Below are 20,713 nucleotides of genomic sequence, written 5' to 3'. Positions count from 1 at the left end.
GTAGAACTGGAAGTTTACATTTTAGTGTAATCTTCCTGAGTTAGTTCTAACAACAGTCCTCGAAGGGAACAAAAGGACGAAGAGCTTCAGAGCCTCACCTACCCACACCTGCAGAACCGCCGAGAAGTCGAATAGTACTGGAATGTAGATGGTGACTGAATGCCATAATTGTGAATGGTAGCTGCTGTAACAATGATTGCTAGCTGTGTCATTAATGGAACTTTGGTCAGTCAAAGTATGCATGCTGCTATGAATAATGTTCTATTATTTCTATGTGGTTGTTTACCACACGCTTCCGTACATGTTGTAAACCGCAATGTCATCTCTTTGTTTTGTTAATCCCAACCTGTTTTTGAGAAATTACCTCTCCTGCAGCTATATTTCCTCCCTTGTCTCCCCAGAATTGTAGACTTTAGCTATCATTTTATAATGACGTAGTTCTTTAATCGCTTTCGCAAATGGCATGAGGGTAAAATGATTTTGCTTTTTTTGAAGATGTTCGCATCATATAACAGTTCCTTTTTCAAAGGTACTACATTTCTCACTTAACCAATGCCCAACACCAAAAATATTCTATCCATTCTACTGTTAAAGTATCACAGTCAAAATACTTAAAAGGAAATGGGTTTTAAGTCAGGCATTATATTTTACAGAATGAAGACAGCTGGCCGGCAGGGCAGTGGGGATGAACAGGGAGCTCTTACCTTGATGGTCTCCCTGAGGATGGCGATCTCGCGGGTCAGGTGTTCGTTCTCGGCGTACAGCACCTCCATCTGCTGCTGCATCTCGATGCTCGGGTTGCGCATTCGCATTCGCAGCTCCTCCTCCAGTTGGCGAACCAGCATCGCTTGTTTCTGCAACACCAGACACAAACAGCTGCGTCAGAATGAGTACTCAGCGGCCGTCCGAGATTCAGCGGAGTATTCACAGAGTGAAACGATAACCTAGAAAGTTGTGGGCTAAAATTTACGCATTGTAAGCCGACCTTCTCCCCAAGTTGAGAAATTTATCACGTCGTGTTGCGTCATTGTTGTCAAACTGGTTCTAGGATTTATTAGAGTCCGGTATAATGAACGAACTTCACAGCAAAGTGTGGCTCTAGAATCATGCGGGAGGTTCCTCCACGCCGTCACTCTGCTCTAATAACAGCTCCAACTTCACATAAAGTCATTAAATGCGGGTTGGTTTCCAAATCGAATTAATGAATTAACCTTTTAGCTAAGAACGGTGAAGATATCGAATAACATTTAACCCAAGCTGCAACATGGTCGCGAATTGAACAGTGACCCGAAAGTAGAATAAATTTCCTTTGCTTCACGTCTATGGTCACGATGCCAGTGTATTAGGATATGTTTTTATAAAACAGATTTGGAGATGGTCATTATAGACCCAAACCGGTAGTCTGATGACACGAAAATTTGTGGCCATAGACGTGAAGTAAAGAAAATATTAACATTTAACAGATACCTCAGTTAAATCAGCTACCTTGGAAGCAAATCCAAAGTCCAAGTCCCAACTATTCGATAATATTAAAGTACATCAGTGATGCTGCTTCACCATGAGCTAAAGTTCATCACGATACAGACTAACATTCGTCCAAAATTAAATCCTTTCAGTAGCGCAAATATACAACGCCTGAAAGCACCGTGAAAATGTCAAAAGCCTCCAAGGCTTGCTCACAATTCTATCACCTGTAAAATTTCATAGTGCTGAAACAGTGAGGCTGGATAGCCTCTAACAAGTAAGTTCAACTCGTGTCGAAAGCTATCTAGACCCATCAGCTTCTGTCTACACTAACCGAGTAACTGCCCGCTAAAGGCCATGGGCAAAGACTACGAGACGCAGCAGCGCAGCCTATTTAGCATTTACGGAAACCATATCACGTTCGACATGTTCATAACTTCTTACAAATTTTTGTTAAAATGATCATTATCGAAAATACATTGTTTTTTTTTTTCTAAAACTAAACGTATTGAAATGATCCCCTCACCAAACTGGCCACTTTCCAACCTTACAAAACACTCTTACATAGATATTGCACTAAATAATAATGGAAACATGATATGGTGCCGTCAAGCACACCTATTAAAAGAGCAAAGTATAAGTAAATATTTACATTTGAACAAGTGTGTCATATCAAAGCACAGCGCAATTTCCAGTTCGTTTACGTGGTGTTCTTGGTTTGTATGGAGAACGTATCAAATTTGAATTACTGCATATTTAAATGGCGACCCGTTCAATTACGTTGCATAATACTTATCTTGGCACAAGAAGCGCACTACTTGATTTGATCATTTATTACGTAGGTCAATGGGTTCAGCTTTAGCGTTTGCAGAATGATACCATGACGGCGAAGTGACACTTTCGTCAGTCGGCCACGCATCCGGAGCGCAGTCAACACCAGGGCCCGTTCAGGGAACTCCACCCGTTGGTAGTCTGCACCCAGCCCTGGAAAGGCTTACGAAGATTGTTCTCGCCGTTGCGTTATGCTCCGTTCCGCCCCCAGAACAAACGAAGAGCCAACCGGGCTTGTAAACACACAACACAAGACTAAGGAACTGAGAAACGAGATGGTCTGGCACTTCTTTGGGAATACCGTGCCCGCAAAGGCAAGAGAAGACTCCGCGAAACATCCAGTGAAACAACGCCATCCTATCTAACATGCCAGTCAACATTCCTTGCAGACGGAGAGATGGAGACTTCAGCAGGCAATAGTTGAAGGAAACGGTCGAGACAGCCTTTCACGTTGGTGTCAGATATTACAGAGAGATGCATTCTGAGATAGAACAGTAGGCTCTATTACTACTGAGGGAAACCCAGCAGACAATCTACATTGCTGCTGGCCGGGATAGTTGCAGGTCAGATCCATTTCCACATAACAATCTTCAACAGGTTCGGTTTATTAGTTCCGCAAGGAGATGGCGACACTAGAGAAAGAACGAATGAGAGAAGTGTCATAACAGAAGTAACACAAACAGCAGTACTATAGTCGGATAACTGGTAAGTAGTTTTGTGCTGAACTCCTTTTTCATCTTTTTCTTTCTTTTCTGGTATTTTGTGGCTTATATAGCAAGAAGTAAAAAACATAACGTATTAAATACAAATACGAGGTGTGGCTAGAAAAAAACCGGACTAGTACTGGTGAAACAATAAAACGAATGCAATAAGGCTGAAAGTCGCGTGGCCTGTCACGTGACTCTCGCTCCGCCTACTGCTCGAGTTTCATCTGCCTCCTGCACTCAGTCTGCCCGTGGCGTCTGTTTTAAGTAGTTGACGTTTTGTCTGTGCGTCGGAAAATGTCGAGTGTACAGAAAGAACAGCGTGTTAACATCAAATTTTGTTTCAAACTAGGAAAATCTGCAAGTGAAACGTTTGTAATGTTACAACAAGTGTACGGCGATGATTGTTTATCGCGAACACAAGTGTTTGAGTGGTTTAAACGATTTAAAGATGGTCGCGAAGACACCAGTGATGACACTCGCACTGGCAGACCATTGTCAGCAAAAAATGATGCAAACATTGAAAAAATCGGTAAACTTGTTCGACAAGATCGCCGTTTAACAATCAGAGCAGTGTCTGAGTTAACAGGAGTTGACAAGGAAAGTTTTAGGCAGATTCTTCATGAAAGTTTCAACATGAACAAAGTGTGTTCGAAAATGGTTCCAAAGTGTCTCACAATTGAACAGAAGGAACGCCGAAGAATGGTTTGTTCTGACATCCTGGAAAACATTGAAAGTGATCCCACCTTCTTACAAAATGTTATTACTTGCGATGAAACGCGGTTTTTTACTTACGATCCCGAAACTAAACGCCAATCGATGCATTGGAAAACTCCTGGTTCTCCACGACAAAAAAAAGCACGAATGTCAAAATCGAAATTCAAGGCAATGATGATTGTTTTTTTTTTTTTTTGACATCAAGGGGATTGTGCACATTGATTGGGTACCAGAGGCACAAACAGTGAATCAGCATTACTACATTAGCGTCCTGGCTACCCTACGTGAGCGAGTACGGAGAAAACGGAACGATTTGTGGAGAAAAAAGTCATGGATCCTTCACCAAGACAATGCCCCAGCTCACAGTGCGTTGTCAGTGAAGACGTTTTTGGCAAAACACAACATTCCCATCTTAGATCAACCACCCTACTCACCTGATTTGGCCCCCTGTGACTTTTTTCTTTTCCCTAAAGTCAAGTCAGCTTTGAAAGGAACTAGATTTGAGACTGTTGAAGCAGTAAAATAAAAAGCGACGGAAGTAATGTATGGACTTACCGAAAATGATCTGCAGCATTGCTATGAACAGTGGAAAATTCGTATGGAGCGGTGTAGAGACCGAGGAGGAGATTACATTGAAGGAGATAACATGAAATTGTAAATAATTGTAAATAAATGTTTTTTCCAGCATCAGTCCGGTTTTTTCTAGCCGCACCTCGTATATGTGCTTATGGCCTATTTTCGCTATCGAAATAACAGGCTGAAATTATGAGGAATAAATAAGTAAATAATAGATTTAATTTGTCAGAAAGTTTAAAGTATAGGTAATTTCAAATTTTTCTTTCTGGTACAAGACAATCCAGTTTCTAACCAGTGAACATTTACTCAAATAATTCTTTGAGGTTACCAGATTAATCAGGCGGGGACTCGTCGCTGTCGCCGTCTCCATTCAGACAAGTTTCCCATTTCCGCTCATATTCTGTGATTTTGTTTGTAAGACTTTAACCTTGTTTCTCATGTTGTTTATATTCCTAATGTCCCTCCTACTGCTCCACTTATGTTCCGTTATTTGGACAGAATGCTAGTCACCCAAGCCTCCCCGAGCGCTACTGAAGTTGTGAGAGGAGCCTCATGTTGCTGTCGATGAGCGGGGTCGGCCACAGTGTTGAGACAGAACTCTGTCCCCGAACTCCACGGCTTTATGACCTTGTGAGGTCACAAAGGTTTACAAATCCTGGAAGGGACAGCGGAAAATTAGGCAAACTGTGCATATGCTTTCAGAAGGAACGTTTTGACAGTGAAGATGAAACGGCGTAACTCAGGAGCAATGAAAGTTATTAGCAAATAATTAGAGTGATGGGGTTGAAAACCGAGACTGGGCAATCAAAAGTAAGAGCACATCACGGGAGAATTGTTCGGAATGCCAGGGAAGCAAGACTTACACGCGCTGCTGCTGGGAACACCTGGCTGCCACGTCTGATGTGCGAAGCTCTGATGTGTGCTGAAGGCTATGACTTTGGTCCTGAGTGTAAGCAATGATGATCTACATCTACATCTACATTGATACTCCGCAAGCCACCCAACGGTGTGTGGCGGAGGGCACTTTACGTGCCACTGTCATTACCTCCCTTTCCTGTTCCAGTCGCGTATGGTTCGCGGGAAGAACGACTATCTGAAAGCCTCCGTGCGCGCTCTAATCTGTCTAATTTTACATTCGTGATCTCCTCGGGAGGTATAAGTAGGGAGAAGCAATATATTCGATACCTCATCCAGAAACGCACCCTCTCGAAACCTGGCGAGCAAGCTACACCGCGATGCAGAGCGCCTCTCTTGCAGAGTCTGCTACTTGAGTTTATTAAACATCTCCGTAACGCTATCACGGTTACCAAATAACCCTGTGACGAAACGCGCCGCTCTTCTTTGGATCTTCTCTATCTCCTCCGTCAGACCGATCTGGTACGGATCCCACACTGATGAGCAATACTCAAGTATAGGTCGAACGACTGTTTTGTAAGCCACCTCCTTTGTTGATGGACTACATTTTCTAAGCACTCTCCCAATGAGTCATTCTGCTGCACGCGTGATATACTCCAACCTGAACCTCGCCAAACACGAGGAACACCCGTCGCCTGGAGACGCCGCTGCCTTGCACATGCAGCGTGAAAGCTACGAGTAGTACAACGTCGACATACTTCCCACGCAATGATCTGTAACTGTATGCATTAAGCAAGTCTGGTTGGCGATGTCCAGTTTGTACTAAAAGAATTAACAAGTAACACTCGAGGAAACAACCCTACGATGTTCATTAATAGAATATGTATATCAATGTCTTTAAATATTAGCTCGTGGTGGAAGATGTCAGGTGTTCAAAGAATAAGTGATTCAGTAATTTTGTAAAGGACAACTATCGCCAATTTAACCATTGTCATCACTGATAACTCAAACGGCAATAAAAGCAGTTGTGATGTACTGTAGTTACATTACCTCAGCCAGAGTATATAATCTTCAATTTTAGTCACTACAACTTTCTACGATTAGGTGCACTAATTCTTGTATACAAATGTGATTAACACAAATTACGAGGGGCGTTCAATAATTATTGTAAGGCCATAAGCACATATATTTGTATTTAATACGTTATGTTTTTTATTTCTTGCTACATAAGCCACAAAATACCAGAAAAGAAAGAAAAAGATGAAAAAGGAGTTCAGCACAAAACTACTTACCAGTTATCCGACTATAGTACTGATGTTTGTGTTACTTCTGTTATGATACTTCTCTCATTCGTTCTTTCTCTAGTGTCGCCATCTCCTTGCGGAACTAATAAACCGAACCTGTTGAAGACTGTTATGTGGAAATGGATCTGACCTGCAACCATCCCGGCCAGCAGCAATGTAGATTGTCTGCTGGGTTTCCCACAGTAGTAATAGAGCCTACTGTTCTATTTCAGAATGCATCTCTCTGTAATATCTGACACCAACGTGAGAGGCTGTCTCGACCGTTTCCTTCAACTGTTGCCGACTGAAATCTCCATCTCTCCGTCTGCAAGGAATGTTGACTGGCATGTTAGATAGAAAGGCGTTGTTTCACTGGATGTTTCGCGGAGTCTTCTCTTGCCTTTGCGGGCACGGTATTCCCAAAGAAGTGCCAGACCATCTCGTTTCTCAGTTCCTTAGTCTTGTGTTATGTGTTTACAAGCCCGGTTGGCTCTTCGTTTGTTCTGGGAGCGGAACGGAGCACAACGCAACGGCGAGAACAATCTTCGTAAGCCTTTCCAGGACTGGGCGCAGACTACCAACGGGTGGAGTTCCCTGAACGAGCCCTGGTGTTGACTGCGCTCCGGATGTGTGGCCGACTGACGAAAGTGTCACTTCGCCGTCATGGTATCATTCTGCAAACGCTAAAGCTGAACCCATTGACCTACGTAATAAATGATCAAATCAAGTAGTGCGCTTCTTGTGCCAAAATAAGTATTATGCAACGTAGTTGAACGGGTCACCATTTAAATATCCAGTAATTCAAATTTGATACGTTCTCCATACAAACCAAGAACACCACGTAAACGAACTGGAAATTGCGCTGTGCTTTGATATTACACACTTGTTCAAATGTAAATATTTACTTATACTTTGCTCTTTTTTTCTAAAAGCAGATTGGTTTAATTCAGGATTCCAATATAGTATATTATTCCCCACATTTTTGGTTATAAAATGCTATTTTTCACCATAAACTCCGTTCAATGCGACGGCCTTACGCCGCCTTAGTGGGAGGGCCTGCATGCCCGCGTGGTACCACTCTACTGGTCGACGTTGCGGCCAACGTCTTACTGCATCAAGAACTTCCCGTCATCAACGGACTGCTTCCCGTGGAGTGCATCTTTCATTGGCCAAAACAGATCGAAGTCGGAAGGTGCGAGACCAGGGCTGTAGGGTGGACGAGGGTGAACAGTCCAATGAAGTTTTGTGAGCTCCTCTCGGGTATTCCGACTTGTGTGGGGCCTTGCGTTCTCATAGAGAAAGGCACGTTCGTCTGCATTTTTGTGACTACGAGCACGCTGAAGTCGTTTATTCAGTTTCCTGAGGATAGCACAATACACTTCCGAGTTGATCGTTGTGCCACGATGGAGGACATAACCCCTTCAAAGTTCCAGAATGCCTTTAACGGCTGAGCGTGCAGCTTCGAACGTTTACTTCGGAGGAGAGCTGGTGTAGCGCCACTCTATGGATTGTCGTTTTGCTTCTGGTTCGAAGCTTCATCGCTTATGACGATGCTAGAAAAAAAAGTCACAATCAGCCTCGTAACACGCAAGCAGTTCCGGACTGTTGGTCCTTCGCAGATCTTGACGGTCTTCTGTTATGTGGCGAGGAACCCACCTTCGAGTACTCCAACTGATGGACGAGTGAGTCAACACTACCAACAGAGACGTCCAGTTGGGGAACGAGGTGTACGATTGTGATCCGCCGATTAGAATGAGAGTGTCCACACGTTCCAACACTGCAGGAGTCACAGCTGCGTGCAGCCGGCCGGCACGCGGGTGATCGGACAGGTTTGCGCGACATTGTTGCAATAATGACAGATGCCTCGCCCAACGACTCACCGTATTTTTGTTCACTGTTAGGCCTCCGTACACGTTCTATAAGCGCCTATGAATAACTGCGATGCTCTGGTTTTCCGCCATAAGAAACTCAACGAGAGCTCTCTGCTTGGAACGCACCTCCGCCACAGACGCCACTTTGCAGCCGACGTATAGCGCCGCCAACTATCAAAAATTTATGAAATTATAGTGTCTGTTGCAGGGATGTTCAGTGATGTCCCACAACAAATTCCGAATTGTTTCAACCGACTTTGGTTGAAAAAGTGTAATAACAGCTAAATATTAATGTGCACCGTTTCTGTTTTGCGCCAATATGCAGCAGCGAATATCAAGGTTTCCCAAATTGTAGAGCTTAGAGTCCGGAACCGCTACGGTCGCAGGTTCGAATCCTGCCTCGGGCATGGGTGTGTGTGATGTCATTAGCTTAGTTAGGTTTAAGTAGTTCTAAGTCCTAGGGGACTAATGACCTCAGAAGTTAAGTCCCATAGTGCTCAGAGCCATTTGAACCATTTTTTTGTAGAGCTTAGTCACTTACTGTCTACTCTAGGTACTGCTGGTGATGCTTGCCTGGATGAAGTGGGTGAGTTTTTCCATGTCGCGAGTCCGGTTGTGCACTGTTCGAGTACTGATCTCGACAGATACCGTGGACTTTGTACTTTTAAACGACTAACCACGGAGAAAGAGCTTCGACAGTGAGTGACCGAGGAAGGTGGTGCAGTGTTCAGACACTGGACTCGCATTCGCAAGAAAAGCGAGAATTAGGTTTCTCGTTGTTTACCTAAATAACATTAGGCATCTGCTGTCGTTGTTGCTTTGGAAAGGTTTTACTTCTTCATTCTTTCACAGCTTATGCTCCGTTTCTCAAGACCTCTTTGTTGATAGTACCTTAAATTCAAATCCTCCTTCCCCTCTTTCCTTTTGTGACAGTGTCAACACTAGAAGAGTGACTGTATAATGAGACGTGTCTTTGTCAATCTAAGCATTGGGCAACATGAGTACGCAAGTCACCTACTATATTGGACAGATAAGTAGTACGGTTCACGACAGATGTGTTGAGCACCATCGCCAAAGAAGATACTAAAACCAGAGAAACCTGAGCTGACGGAGTTCTGTCTAACTGAGAAACACAGAATGACGTAGCCTGAGACACAGGTAGTTGCTAAGAAACATTTCTATTTTTCAGCTTATAATCACATTTATTTCAAACGATCACCTAATTTCGACAACTTGTAATTTTCAAGTGCTTACACCTACCCTCGTTATTTTACACGAACATGAGAGCATAATAGCAAACACTTGAGAATGGCACAGCGCCGGAATCACCTGAACGTGTGAAACAATTGACTATGATCATAATGCAGCTTCTTTTTTCGTCTCTTCGTCCTTTTTTCCACGGCCTTATCCCGTGTCTTGATAGATTCGGCATATTAATCTGTATTTGGCTATGTTAGCGCTAGAAGGTGGCCGCATACCCTTCCTGCCGAACCCCTTCCCCACAGAGACAGCATTTGTGTGTCCCAACTGTCTGTGTCTAGTGTTATCCTACGTGCAAGTGTTTGAACGTTTTCGAAACGTTTGCGAATCGCGCAACTGAGCTGGATCGTGGGTACCACCCTCGTATTGACCTTGTCGGATGTAGAAAACCATATGAAAACCACACCCAAGCTGGCCAGCACAGCGGTCCTCGTCGGTAATCCACGGGTGAATTCGATCCAGGTCCGGCGCGCGTCCCTGAGTCCCAGAAGCGGCGTTATAACGCGCGCGGCTATTATTATTATTATTATTATTATTATTATTAAGAGTAAAAGTAGTTATCATGATGGGAGGTGTATTATTGTGTAGGACAGAATCAATGTATACTGCGTAATTTCTGTAAGAATTCAATACAACCTGTGTTTAATTATCGATAACAGGTTACAAAGGAATGCAATAAATACATAAACATCCGGGCTGATCTTCGATCTTAATAAAGTCGAGGTGGAAAAAGCAAGTATCTTTTAATAAATTCATGCTGTGGTACGCCATCTGAAAAAAGGAAAACTTACAGACATTTTGCTCCTGCGTCTCACTACTGGGACAGTGCCTTAAAGGAAACAACTAAAGTTAGACTGTTCGATAATATCACCAACACAGACAAGCGCTACCCTTTAAGTAACGCGTGGAATCCTGTTTTACCTCACAGAAGACGCAATTCTTTGACTCAGTCGGCAGAAAGTATTGACAATATTCTTGGTAGTGATTCATCGTCCCTGCCAGCTTTCAACACTGTGGTACCATGCCTTCACTTTGCGGTAGCTGGCAACAGCGCTAACGTCTGGCGCACGCGCTGTTGATTTCCGCGGAGTGTAAAACGTGCGTCGTTCACGATAGAAATCCGTTCCGGCGGGATATAGCTAATAGCTTTCTCACCTGAAGATGACGGCCAGCTGGACCATTGAAATATTGTGCCACGATGATTGTATCATCCCGCTGCAAACCTGCCAAGAATATTATGAAGTGTTTGTCTGGTTATCCCACGATGAAGCTATATGGGTACAAACTAAATACACTGCCTGACAAAAGTGAACCATCCAAAAGACATGGTCAGTCGTAAATGTAACTCGTACACATACACACCATTGTCGGACATGTAAATGATGATCGTTGCAGCTCTCTGCGACAAGTGGAACGGCCACGACAGTGCATTAGCGTTGTTTGTGTTTACTGTTGTTATCAGACCTATTACGGTACATAAGGGACACGAACAGTGCCAGGTGTTGAATGAACACTGTGAAGGACACAGAGGTACCACGTATTCATTTGAGACAGCGTTATCAGCACCTGACAAAATTTGGATCGAGGCTCATTCTGTATCTCCATTTGGCCAGCTGGTCGAATTGTGCAACAACCAGGTTTGTGAGGCATTCGTATTTCACACTGCCACTTTCCACGTTCGAGTGTATGGGAATGTGGCGACAGGCACAATTGCCAAGGTTCTGGTCGACCATGTCGAATCACCTCAAGGAAGAATCACTGTAGTGTGCACCGAAATCCTTTCACATCTGCGGCTGCCACCAGAGGGCAAGTTGTGGCCTCCCCGTAACATTCTGTGTCATCCTGCAACATTGTTCGGAGACTAGAAGCAGTCGAACTAGGTGATTTACCGTCCCACGTGTAGGCTGCAGTTAACACAACATAAACTCGCCGACTTCGGAAGCACGGACTGCTGACGAACTGCGTCGCATTGCGTTAAGCGATGAATCGCGTTATCCGCTACTATCGTCTGCAAGTGTAACAGAGACCTGGGGAGATGTCTCATTCTTTCAATGTATGTGAGAGTCTGACGAAATGGTGTGTGTAGCCATCGGGTACGACACACGGTGGTAGTAACTGAGGGAACACTGAGAGCATCACGGTAAGATACGGACGTCGTTCGTCCTAATGTGTTACCTCACATGGGATGGCATTGTGGTACCGTTTTTCAGCAGGACAATGCTCGTCTCCATATGCCACGTTCTCTGTGAACTATCTGTGTGATATTGAGGTACTTCCGTAGCCAGTAAGATCCCCAGATCTGTTCCCGATAGGAAATACGTGGGACCAGGTCAGACGTCTACTCCGTCCCAGTGTATGTATCCAGAATATCAAGGACCAGTTACAACAGCCACGCCTCTGCTTGCCGCATGACAGGATACTACGGCTTTATGAGACCCTTCGCAAACGAATCAGTATATGCATCCAGGCTAGATAGGGTGCAACGCCATACTGACACGTGGGGCTATATTTCCAAGTTCTTTGTAAATTTGACTCTATTTTGTAATCACTGAAATAACATCATACAGCGACCAACTGTTGTTCTCTACACATACAAATCATTTGGCGGAAGGTTGGTCAGCAATCTGCGGTTGTTTGCTGATGATGCCGTGGTGTACGGTAAGATGCTGAAGTAGAGTGACTAGGAAGATACAAGTCGATTTAGATAAAATTTCCAGTTGGTGTGGTGAATGGCAGCTATCTCTAAATGTGGAAAAATGAAAGTTAATGCGGATGGCTAAGAAGATCAAACCTGTAATGTTCTGATACAGTATTACTGCTGTCCTGCTTGACACAGTCAAGTCGTTTACATATCTGGGCGTAACGTAGAAAAGCGATATGAGGTGGAACGAGCATGTGAGAGGTGTGGTAGGAAAGGCGAATGGTCGACTTCGGTTTATTGGGAGAATTTCAGGAAAGAGTGGTTCATATGTAAAGGAGGTCGCGTATAGGACCCTGTTGCGACCTATTCTTGAGTACTGCTCGATTATTTGGGATCCGTACCAGGTCGGATTGAAGGAAGACTTCGAAGCAATTCAGAGGTGGGCTGCTAGATTTGTTACCGGTAGGTGCGAATGACACGGAAGTTCTGGCTATAGAGAAGCACTATCACACGCGCTTGTTCAGAGAAGCTGTAGAAATACAAAAACATGCGAACAGTTTCAACAAGAAAGAGGAAAGCCTTAAGGTAAACGGATCCTGGCTTCCCTTACTCCAGCGAACGATCGTCGCAGGCAGCAAGAGGAAAACCGCACCGGAAATGACCACGGAGAAGCCCTCGGACGTTGGCGCGCCAGGTACATATAGTCTGCGGCCGCGAGCTCGGCTCCAGTTCACCACCGGCAATGGAGGGTGAAGCTTTGACAATGCCAGCCACTCGTGCTGGCGAAACGTCAGTAAAATCACTGGATGAACGTCGGCCGAAGAACCCGAGACAGAAGCCAATCGGCAGTTTGTCAACAAGTGGCCACGAAAGCCTTAACAATTTTGTAATACGTAAGTGTTATGGAGATGCTTCGGGAACTCGAATGGGAATCCCTTGGGAGAAGGCGACTGTCTTTTCGAGAAACACTATTGAGAAAGTTCAGAGAACAGCCATCTGAAGCTGACTGCCGAACGATTCTACTGCCGCCAACATACAATGGGAGGCATATCGATAGTCGTTTCTCCCTCGCTCTATTTGCGAGTGGAACAGGAAAAGGAAATGACAAGTAGTGATACAGGATACATTTCCTCCTACCCTTCTGGGTACTTCAGCTTTGTGTCAGGCAGTGTACAATTATTACCTGCGACATAGTGGGAGGTGCCGTAGTCAGTAAACCACATGCTGACATATTCTATGAGGTATTCTACAGATGTGTTACGTGAATATTTCAAGAGGGCAGAGAGTGTAGACGGCGCAGCGTTTACAGTACGACGGTGCCGGGGCGTGAAGGCCGCAATATCGGTGCTGTGTGTGGGGGGAGCAGCACTTAAGAGCGGCCGAGCGGACGCCCGCAGGGCAGGAGGCGCGGCCATGTTTTATTCCGGAGGCGCGCAGGCCTCGGCGTGTGGGGCGCGCGCGATCGCACCCCGGCCCGGACACGCAGAGCCGCAGCTGCGCGCCCACACCGGCCACCAGCCACCAGCCGGCCTGAATTATTTAGCCGGCGCGGAATTAAAAACTTCAATGCGGGCGCTCGCAGCCTCGCTCCCCGCCACTGGCCCGGGCTCGCCGCCGCTGCATTTTAGAGGAGCAGGCTGGGGTTCCGCGGCTCTCGCCAGATTTGGCGCGGACGTTTCCGAAGGATGCCTCCGTGATCCACTTCACGTTCACCCCGCACGTCTGCCACGCACATTGTAATCCCTGACACAGTACTCGGTAAAGCCTGTGCTATGGTAAGTGAGCGGGATTCACCTTATGAGAAAGGATTTTCGTATAGTTATCAACCGCGTGTACCTAAGTGGTGGCAAATCAGACTTACATCCACTCTGTAATAACAATGATCCGTCAAGTAAGTTCGAAATGCAATTACACGTCAGGATGGATCAAAAGCAACCCAGAAGATGCTACCAATTTGATAATAATACGGTCGCCAGCCTAATTAGGCATTAACTGAGTTTCTTCCCTATACAAGTTGGTATATATTCACGCAGAACAACAAGTTGTAACACTGCATAATACTGTCGAATTTTAGAACCAGAAAATCTGTTGAACTGATAGTTTCACGTTCTGTACTGATATGGATGAATACATAACACTACACTATAATGTATACTACAAAACTTTATACTGTCTATTTATCTGATTAAAATCGGGCATAGGTTACCCTCGAAATTGCACTTTCGTGCCACACACAAAATGTCAATTTCGATAAAGATAAAACACTGATAAATTTTGACTTTTATATTGACTTTAACTTTTGTTGGTCAAATCAATTTAGAACACTTCAGAATTTAAATGAATGAGGGAGGACCCTGAAACTGTTATGTTCGCTGTATTTAAAAAATTGATTACTGAGTTTATTATGTGTTCAGTATTTCCAGTATATAAGTTACTACTCCTTTCATCTTATTTACTGCTCATTTAAATGCCTTGAAATCTGTCTCGAAACAATAAACTTCATTACTATATCAATACTAAAGTTATCTTTCAACTTCGTTAGACCTTCGTTTTTCATTTACTGGTTCATTAACAAAACATTTCTTTAAACACCATTCTAACATAGTTCTGCAAATAATTATTATTATTAACAGAAATTTTAATTTTCATTTCGGGACACTCGGATTGCACAACCTTTGGAAAGGACCCTGTCTAGGTTAGTTGTGAGGATAATTAAATGATGGGAAAGTTGTGGTAAAATTTAGGTTATTATTGCACCAAACAAACACAGTTCACTCTCTGATCCCCACGAATACAGTACTAAAAGTTTCAACCTGCTAGTATCGATGCGGCGGTTGGCGGGCGGCGAGATGGCGAGGTACAGAGCGCACACACATCCACAGCTATGGCTCTTGATGTATCGGCACTTTAATTCTTCTTAGCGTCGCAATACTTTTCCATTTAGTACCTATGGAATTCTGCCATGCTATGTGGGCGTTGGAACGGCATACCCGAGGCCCAGTGAAGCTAGGTCTTCCAGGAGAGCCTCCTCGCTCCAGACGGTGTTGCTCAAACCAGTGCCAGACTCCCCAACTATTACTGAGCCCGTTGTGCCGTGCAGTGCCCGCGCGCATTTTCCCTCACTCGCCTGCCATCCACCTTTTACCGCTCCCTGACAGACCGGGTATTCACCCGATGTTTTGCATTCTACATATCCTAACACATTGCCTACATATGGACCAGACGCACAGTTACAATTTTAAACATCTTACAACAGTTTCAACATTTGTTACATTTCAATTCTATTACAATATTACTTGACATTTGACATAAACATTAATATTCACATTGAAGCTTGTTTATAGTTTTCTTAACACAATGGCATGAAACAAAAAAAACTGAAATCAGAACATCAATTACACAAGTTTATCGAAAAATCAGATGGGAAGAATTACTTATATGTACAATATTACAGAGTCGTTGTTGTTACGTGTCCTCCATTTCACCCACATTCAGTAGAAGTATGACTGCTGGGCCCTGCACTAAGACCATACACTTTAGTGGAAACACGACTGAACGCTCTTGAACAACTTGAATACCGACACACTAAATGAAAATTAATATCTCTAACCATCTGCACCTATATAACAAAGAAAAACTGGTCACATGTCACAGGAAATGTTTCATTCGAATTACTACCTCCTGAAATACACTGAAGAGCCAAAGAAACTGGTACACCTACTTAAAATTGTGTAGGGCCCCCGCGAGCACGCAGAAGTGTCGCAATACGACGTGGCATGGATTCGACTAGTATCTGAAGTAGTGTTGGAGGGAACTGATAACATGAATCCTGCAGGGCGCAATACTTTTCCATTTAGTACCTATGGAATTCTGCCATGCTATGTGGGCGTTGGAACGGCATACCCGAGGCCCAGTGAAGCTAGGTCTTCCAGGAGAGCCTCCTCGCTCCAGACGGTGTTGCTCAAACAATGGGTGGGCATCTCTTCTGAACAGCACGTTGCAAGACATCCCAGATGTGCCCCATTAGGTTCATATCTGGGGAGTTTAGTGGTCAGCGGGAGCGTTAAACCCCAGAAGAGTGTTCCTGGAGCCACTCTCTAGCAATTCTGGATGTGTGGGGTGTCTCATTGCCCCGGTGGAGTTGCCCACGTCCGTTGGAATGCACATTGGACATGAATGGTGATCAGACAGATTGCTTAGGTACGTGCCACCTGTCAGGGTCGTATCTAGACGTATCAGGGGTCTCATATCATTCCAACTGCACACGCCCTACACCATTACAGAGTCTCTACCTGCTTGAACAGTCCCCTGCTGACATGCAGGGTCCATGGATTCATGAGACTGTCCTCATACCCGTACAAGTCCATCCACTTGATACAATTTGTAACGATACTTGTTCGACTAGGCAACATGTTTCCCATCAATAGTCCAATAGCGGTGTTGACGGGCGCAGGCGAGGCGCGAAGCTTTGCGTCGGGCAGTCATCAAGGGTACACGAGGGGCCTTCGGCTCCGAAAGCCGATATCGATGCTGTTTCGTTGAATGGTTCGCACACTGACAGCTGTTGATGGCCCAGCATTGAAATCTGCTGCAATTTGCGACACGGTTGCACTTCTGTCACACTGAACCATTCTCTTCAGTCGTCGTTGGTCCCGTTTTTGCAGGATCTTTTCCGGCCGATTTGATGTTTTACTGGAATCCTGATATTCACAGTCGTGAAATGGCCGTACGGGAAAATCCGTACTTTTTATGGCTATCACCAACTTTAAACATGGTTTTTTTTGCCATCACATCGAGGCTAGATAAAAGTCACCATCAACCATAATTGAATGAGCTTGGAACCTGTTTGAATTGAGACTCAAGTTTTCTTTGAACTCTTCAGCAACTGTATGATCTGAGTCAAGATGTCGGTTAAAGAAACAAATTATTAATTTATTCCGGTTGTCAAGTGTAGCCTATTTACTTCGTTTAACTACTTCTAACTGCAATAAACACTACACCGCCAACTGTGTTTCATCTATCCTTTCTGAACATAGTTAGGTTTTTTTTAAAAATTTCGGCTGAACGTATCTCCGTAGCCAGCTTTTAGTAATTTTAACGATTTGTGCTTCAGTGCTTTCTATTAGCGCTTTCCCAAGACAGATACGACTATTAAGCGCTTTGAGCTGTGTCACTTTTCCAAGAGAGATACGACTATTTAAAACTATAATACCGATTGCTGCTAGGACTACTCTCCTCCTGTATTTGCCCTATATCCTATTAGCCAGTTTTCTTTCTGTAGTTTCCCCGGACCCAATAGACCAAAAAACCGTCCAGTGATTCTCCACACAGCCTCCGCTATAGCCGCTTCCAGTGTGTAGTGGATCCCTGACCTATTAAGCGGAACCAGAGACCCCATCACCAAATGGCGCAAGTCGATGAATCTGCAGCTTACACGCCTCTGATCCCGACCTTCCACTCGGCTTTGTAGCAAAGGCCCGCGGTCGGTCCTGTCCACGACGCTACACATGTGAGCTCCACCTTAATCTCGCAAGCAAGACTGGCAGCCTTCACCAGTTCAGCTAGCCCTCTGAAACCACATAGAGTCTCTTCCGATCCAAAGTGGTACACACCGTTAGAGCCGTCACCAGCCACCATCTGTAGCTGATTGTACTCAGTGCTCTTCGTGGCATCCGAAAGCATCCGTTCCAAATATGGAATGACTCCTCCCGATATACACACAGACTGCACCCTGGATTTCCTCCCCTCCTTGGCAGCCATATCGCTCAGGGGCCTCAATACGCGCCTAACGTTGGAGCTTCCAACTTCTAACAGTCTCATCCTTGTGACTGCCTAGTTCTTGCAGGCTGAGAGGCTTCACCTGAAGCGGGGAAAGGGGTTGTATTTCGCTCAGGAAGTTTATAAGACACAGACAGTGCCTGAAACCCGTTCGTCAGTCCAACTGCGGAGGCCCTTCGATCGACCCCTGGAAAGTCATTCTCTGCTTGCCAAAGCTTGGAACGACCTCCTAGTCGACCACGGGTGAGGGGTCGACCTCAGTGCGGGCAACAGCGGTCAATTACTTTCTTTCCAGAATATGTTGATGAGATAGCTCCATTTTTAGTTCTCTGACGAAAGATGCGTACCTGAAGACTAGAACTTTGCACAAGTCAGGCGAATACACAAAGAAGAAAATAGAAGTAATCCGCTGAATTATAGACCCGTACCACTGATGTTGATTTGCAGTAGGATTTTCGGGCATATACAGTGATCGAACACTATGAAATGAAACACTGACAGATAGCCAACACGGATTCAGAAAATGTCTTTCTTGTGAAACACAAATGGCTCTTTATTCAAATTAAATAATGATTGCTCTCGACAAAGTATCTCAGTTAACTCCATATTCCTATCTATCCAGAAGTTTTTGACACTGTTCCTCACAAGCAGGGTCTAATAAAATAGGCATTCCTATAGAGTATCGTCTCAGTTGGGTGACTGGATTCATGGTGTCCTTTCAGAAAGGCCACAGTTTGTAGTAATTGACTGAAAGTCGTCTAGTTAAACAGGAAATTTGTTTGGTTTATGTGAAAAAAGAGTTATCTGCATAACAGGCGGACCTTATATCCAGTAAATATATAGAGATTATAATTCGAGCAACTAAAATTGGAACAATCATATCAAAATGTTCTGAGGAAGGCGAACCAAAAACTTCGTATTACTGCCAAAACACTAAGATACTAAACAGAGTGCCTACACTATGCTTGTGCGTCTTCTTCTGGAGTGCTGCTGCACGGTATGGAATCCCTTCGAGATAGGATTAACTAAGGACATAGAAAAAGATGACAGAAGGTCGGCTTGTATTATCGTGAAATAGGGAAGAGGGTGTCACGGATATGAAAGCGAGTTGGGGTAGCAGTCATTAAAACAAAGCCATTTCTCGTTGCGGATGGGTCTTTCTCGAAACTTCAGACACCAAGTCTCTGCTCAGAACGCGAAATTATTTTGTTGACTCCCACCCACAAAGGAGATATGGGCACCGTAATAAAATAACAGAAGTCAGAGCTCGCACGGAAAAACTGAGGTGTCCAATATCCCACGTTCTGTTGAAGAGTGTTATGATTTAAAACAACAGTAACATTTATAAATATAACACTAGAAGGAGAACTGATTTACACTATCCATCATCCAGCCTCTGCCGTGGCACAGAAAGACTGAGGCATTCATTCTGCTACTGTAAAAGTCTTTGACCACCTTCCCAACGATGTGAACAACTTAATTGATAATAAAATTAGCTTTAAACTTAAACTGAAATCATTTCAGCTCTTTCTACTCCTCCTTAGTTTTTTGTGTGTATGTGTGTGTGTGTGTGTGTGTGTGTGTGTGTGTGTGTGTGTGTGTGTGTAGGAGAGGGAGAGAGAGAGATTGAACGTAGTTAAGCATAAATCACTATATTAAAAAATGACAACCATATAACTGCGGGTCCGTGTGATGTAGATATTATACTCTTCAGTTCGAGAAGAATTAAATAACATATTACTCATTTCTACAGTTATCTCACAAAGTGCTTTAATATGTAAAATCGTGGAAATTTGAGCTGAGCCAGACATTTAATGACAGTCGTTCTTTCAAGACAACATTCGAGAATTTAAGCGGAAGCTTAGTGGGATAGGGTGCGGAATTCTGTTCCGTATCTAAAGTGGTCTATGTTCCCTACATGTCACAGTGTAAAGAAGGCCTAATGCGTGTTTTGCTTTTTAATTGATTATTATAGCTGTTCAGGAACACAGAAGACGTGACTGAAATGATGTGCGTTTGGTGATGGTGGGGCCTCCTGGTTACTGTATAGTGAAGACGGTATTGTCGAGGATGTTAAAAAGTCAATATGTGTAACCAATAGGCACCAAGGAACTAATGGTCAGTATGAAGGAAATGAGCAGTACTTCAATATGGCAGGAAGATAAGGTGGGCTGGAGCCTTCACTTGTGACGTGGCTGACGGAGTAAGTTACAGTTGGTAGGGTCGATAGGTCTCAGAGATTACCTGATTGGTCTGGAAGGTGCAGGTGATTAAAGTTGACATTGTTTTGAGATGAAAGGGCGGAGTATCCTGATACACGTACGTCATCAGCTGACGGTCGTAGGTTTCGGTCCTCGTCTCCATTTTTTGTTAACAATGGCATTACTAGGTGAGGATTCTAAAGTAGTGGAGGAGGAGATAAGTGTTTAACGTCCCGTCGACAACGAGGTCATTAGAGACGGAGCAAAAGCTCGGATTATGGAAGGATGAGGAAGGAAATTGGTCATGCCCTTTCAAAGGAACCATCCCAGAATTTGATGAAACGATTAAGGAAAATCGCCGAAAACATAAATCAGGATGGCCGGACGCGGCTTTGATCTGCAATACTCCCGAATGCGACTCCAATGTGCTAACCGCTGCGCCACCTCGCTCCGTTCCTAAGGTGGTCTTTGACTGACAATTACGATTAGTAGCGGGAATTCTACAATGAGTGTTCTAGTTAGGTAGGCTGCG

The 20,713-nt window shown here is 44.3% G+C and overlaps 1 protein-coding gene across 1 annotated transcript in view; it reads right to left on the bottom strand.

Moving 5' to 3' along the window:
- LOC126484254 (trichohyalin-like) overlaps positions 1-20,713 on the bottom strand; it is a 731,617-nt gene that overhangs the window by 307,648 nt on the left and 403,256 nt on the right. Inside the window, exon 2 of the mRNA XM_050107675.1 lies at positions 705-854. Within this exon, the coding sequence (XP_049963632.1) occupies positions 705-854 (150 nt within the window). The remainder of the gene's footprint in view (positions 1-704; positions 855-20,713) is intronic.

The sequence above is a fragment of the Schistocerca serialis genome, chromosome 6, assembly GCF_023864345.2.
Source record: "Schistocerca serialis cubense isolate TAMUIC-IGC-003099 chromosome 6, iqSchSeri2.2, whole genome shotgun sequence".
NCBI lineage: Eukaryota > Metazoa > Arthropoda > Insecta > Orthoptera > Acrididae > Schistocerca > Schistocerca serialis.
The sequence above is the reverse complement of the archived record's forward strand: the minus strand, read 5'-3'. Positions and strand labels throughout refer to the sequence as shown.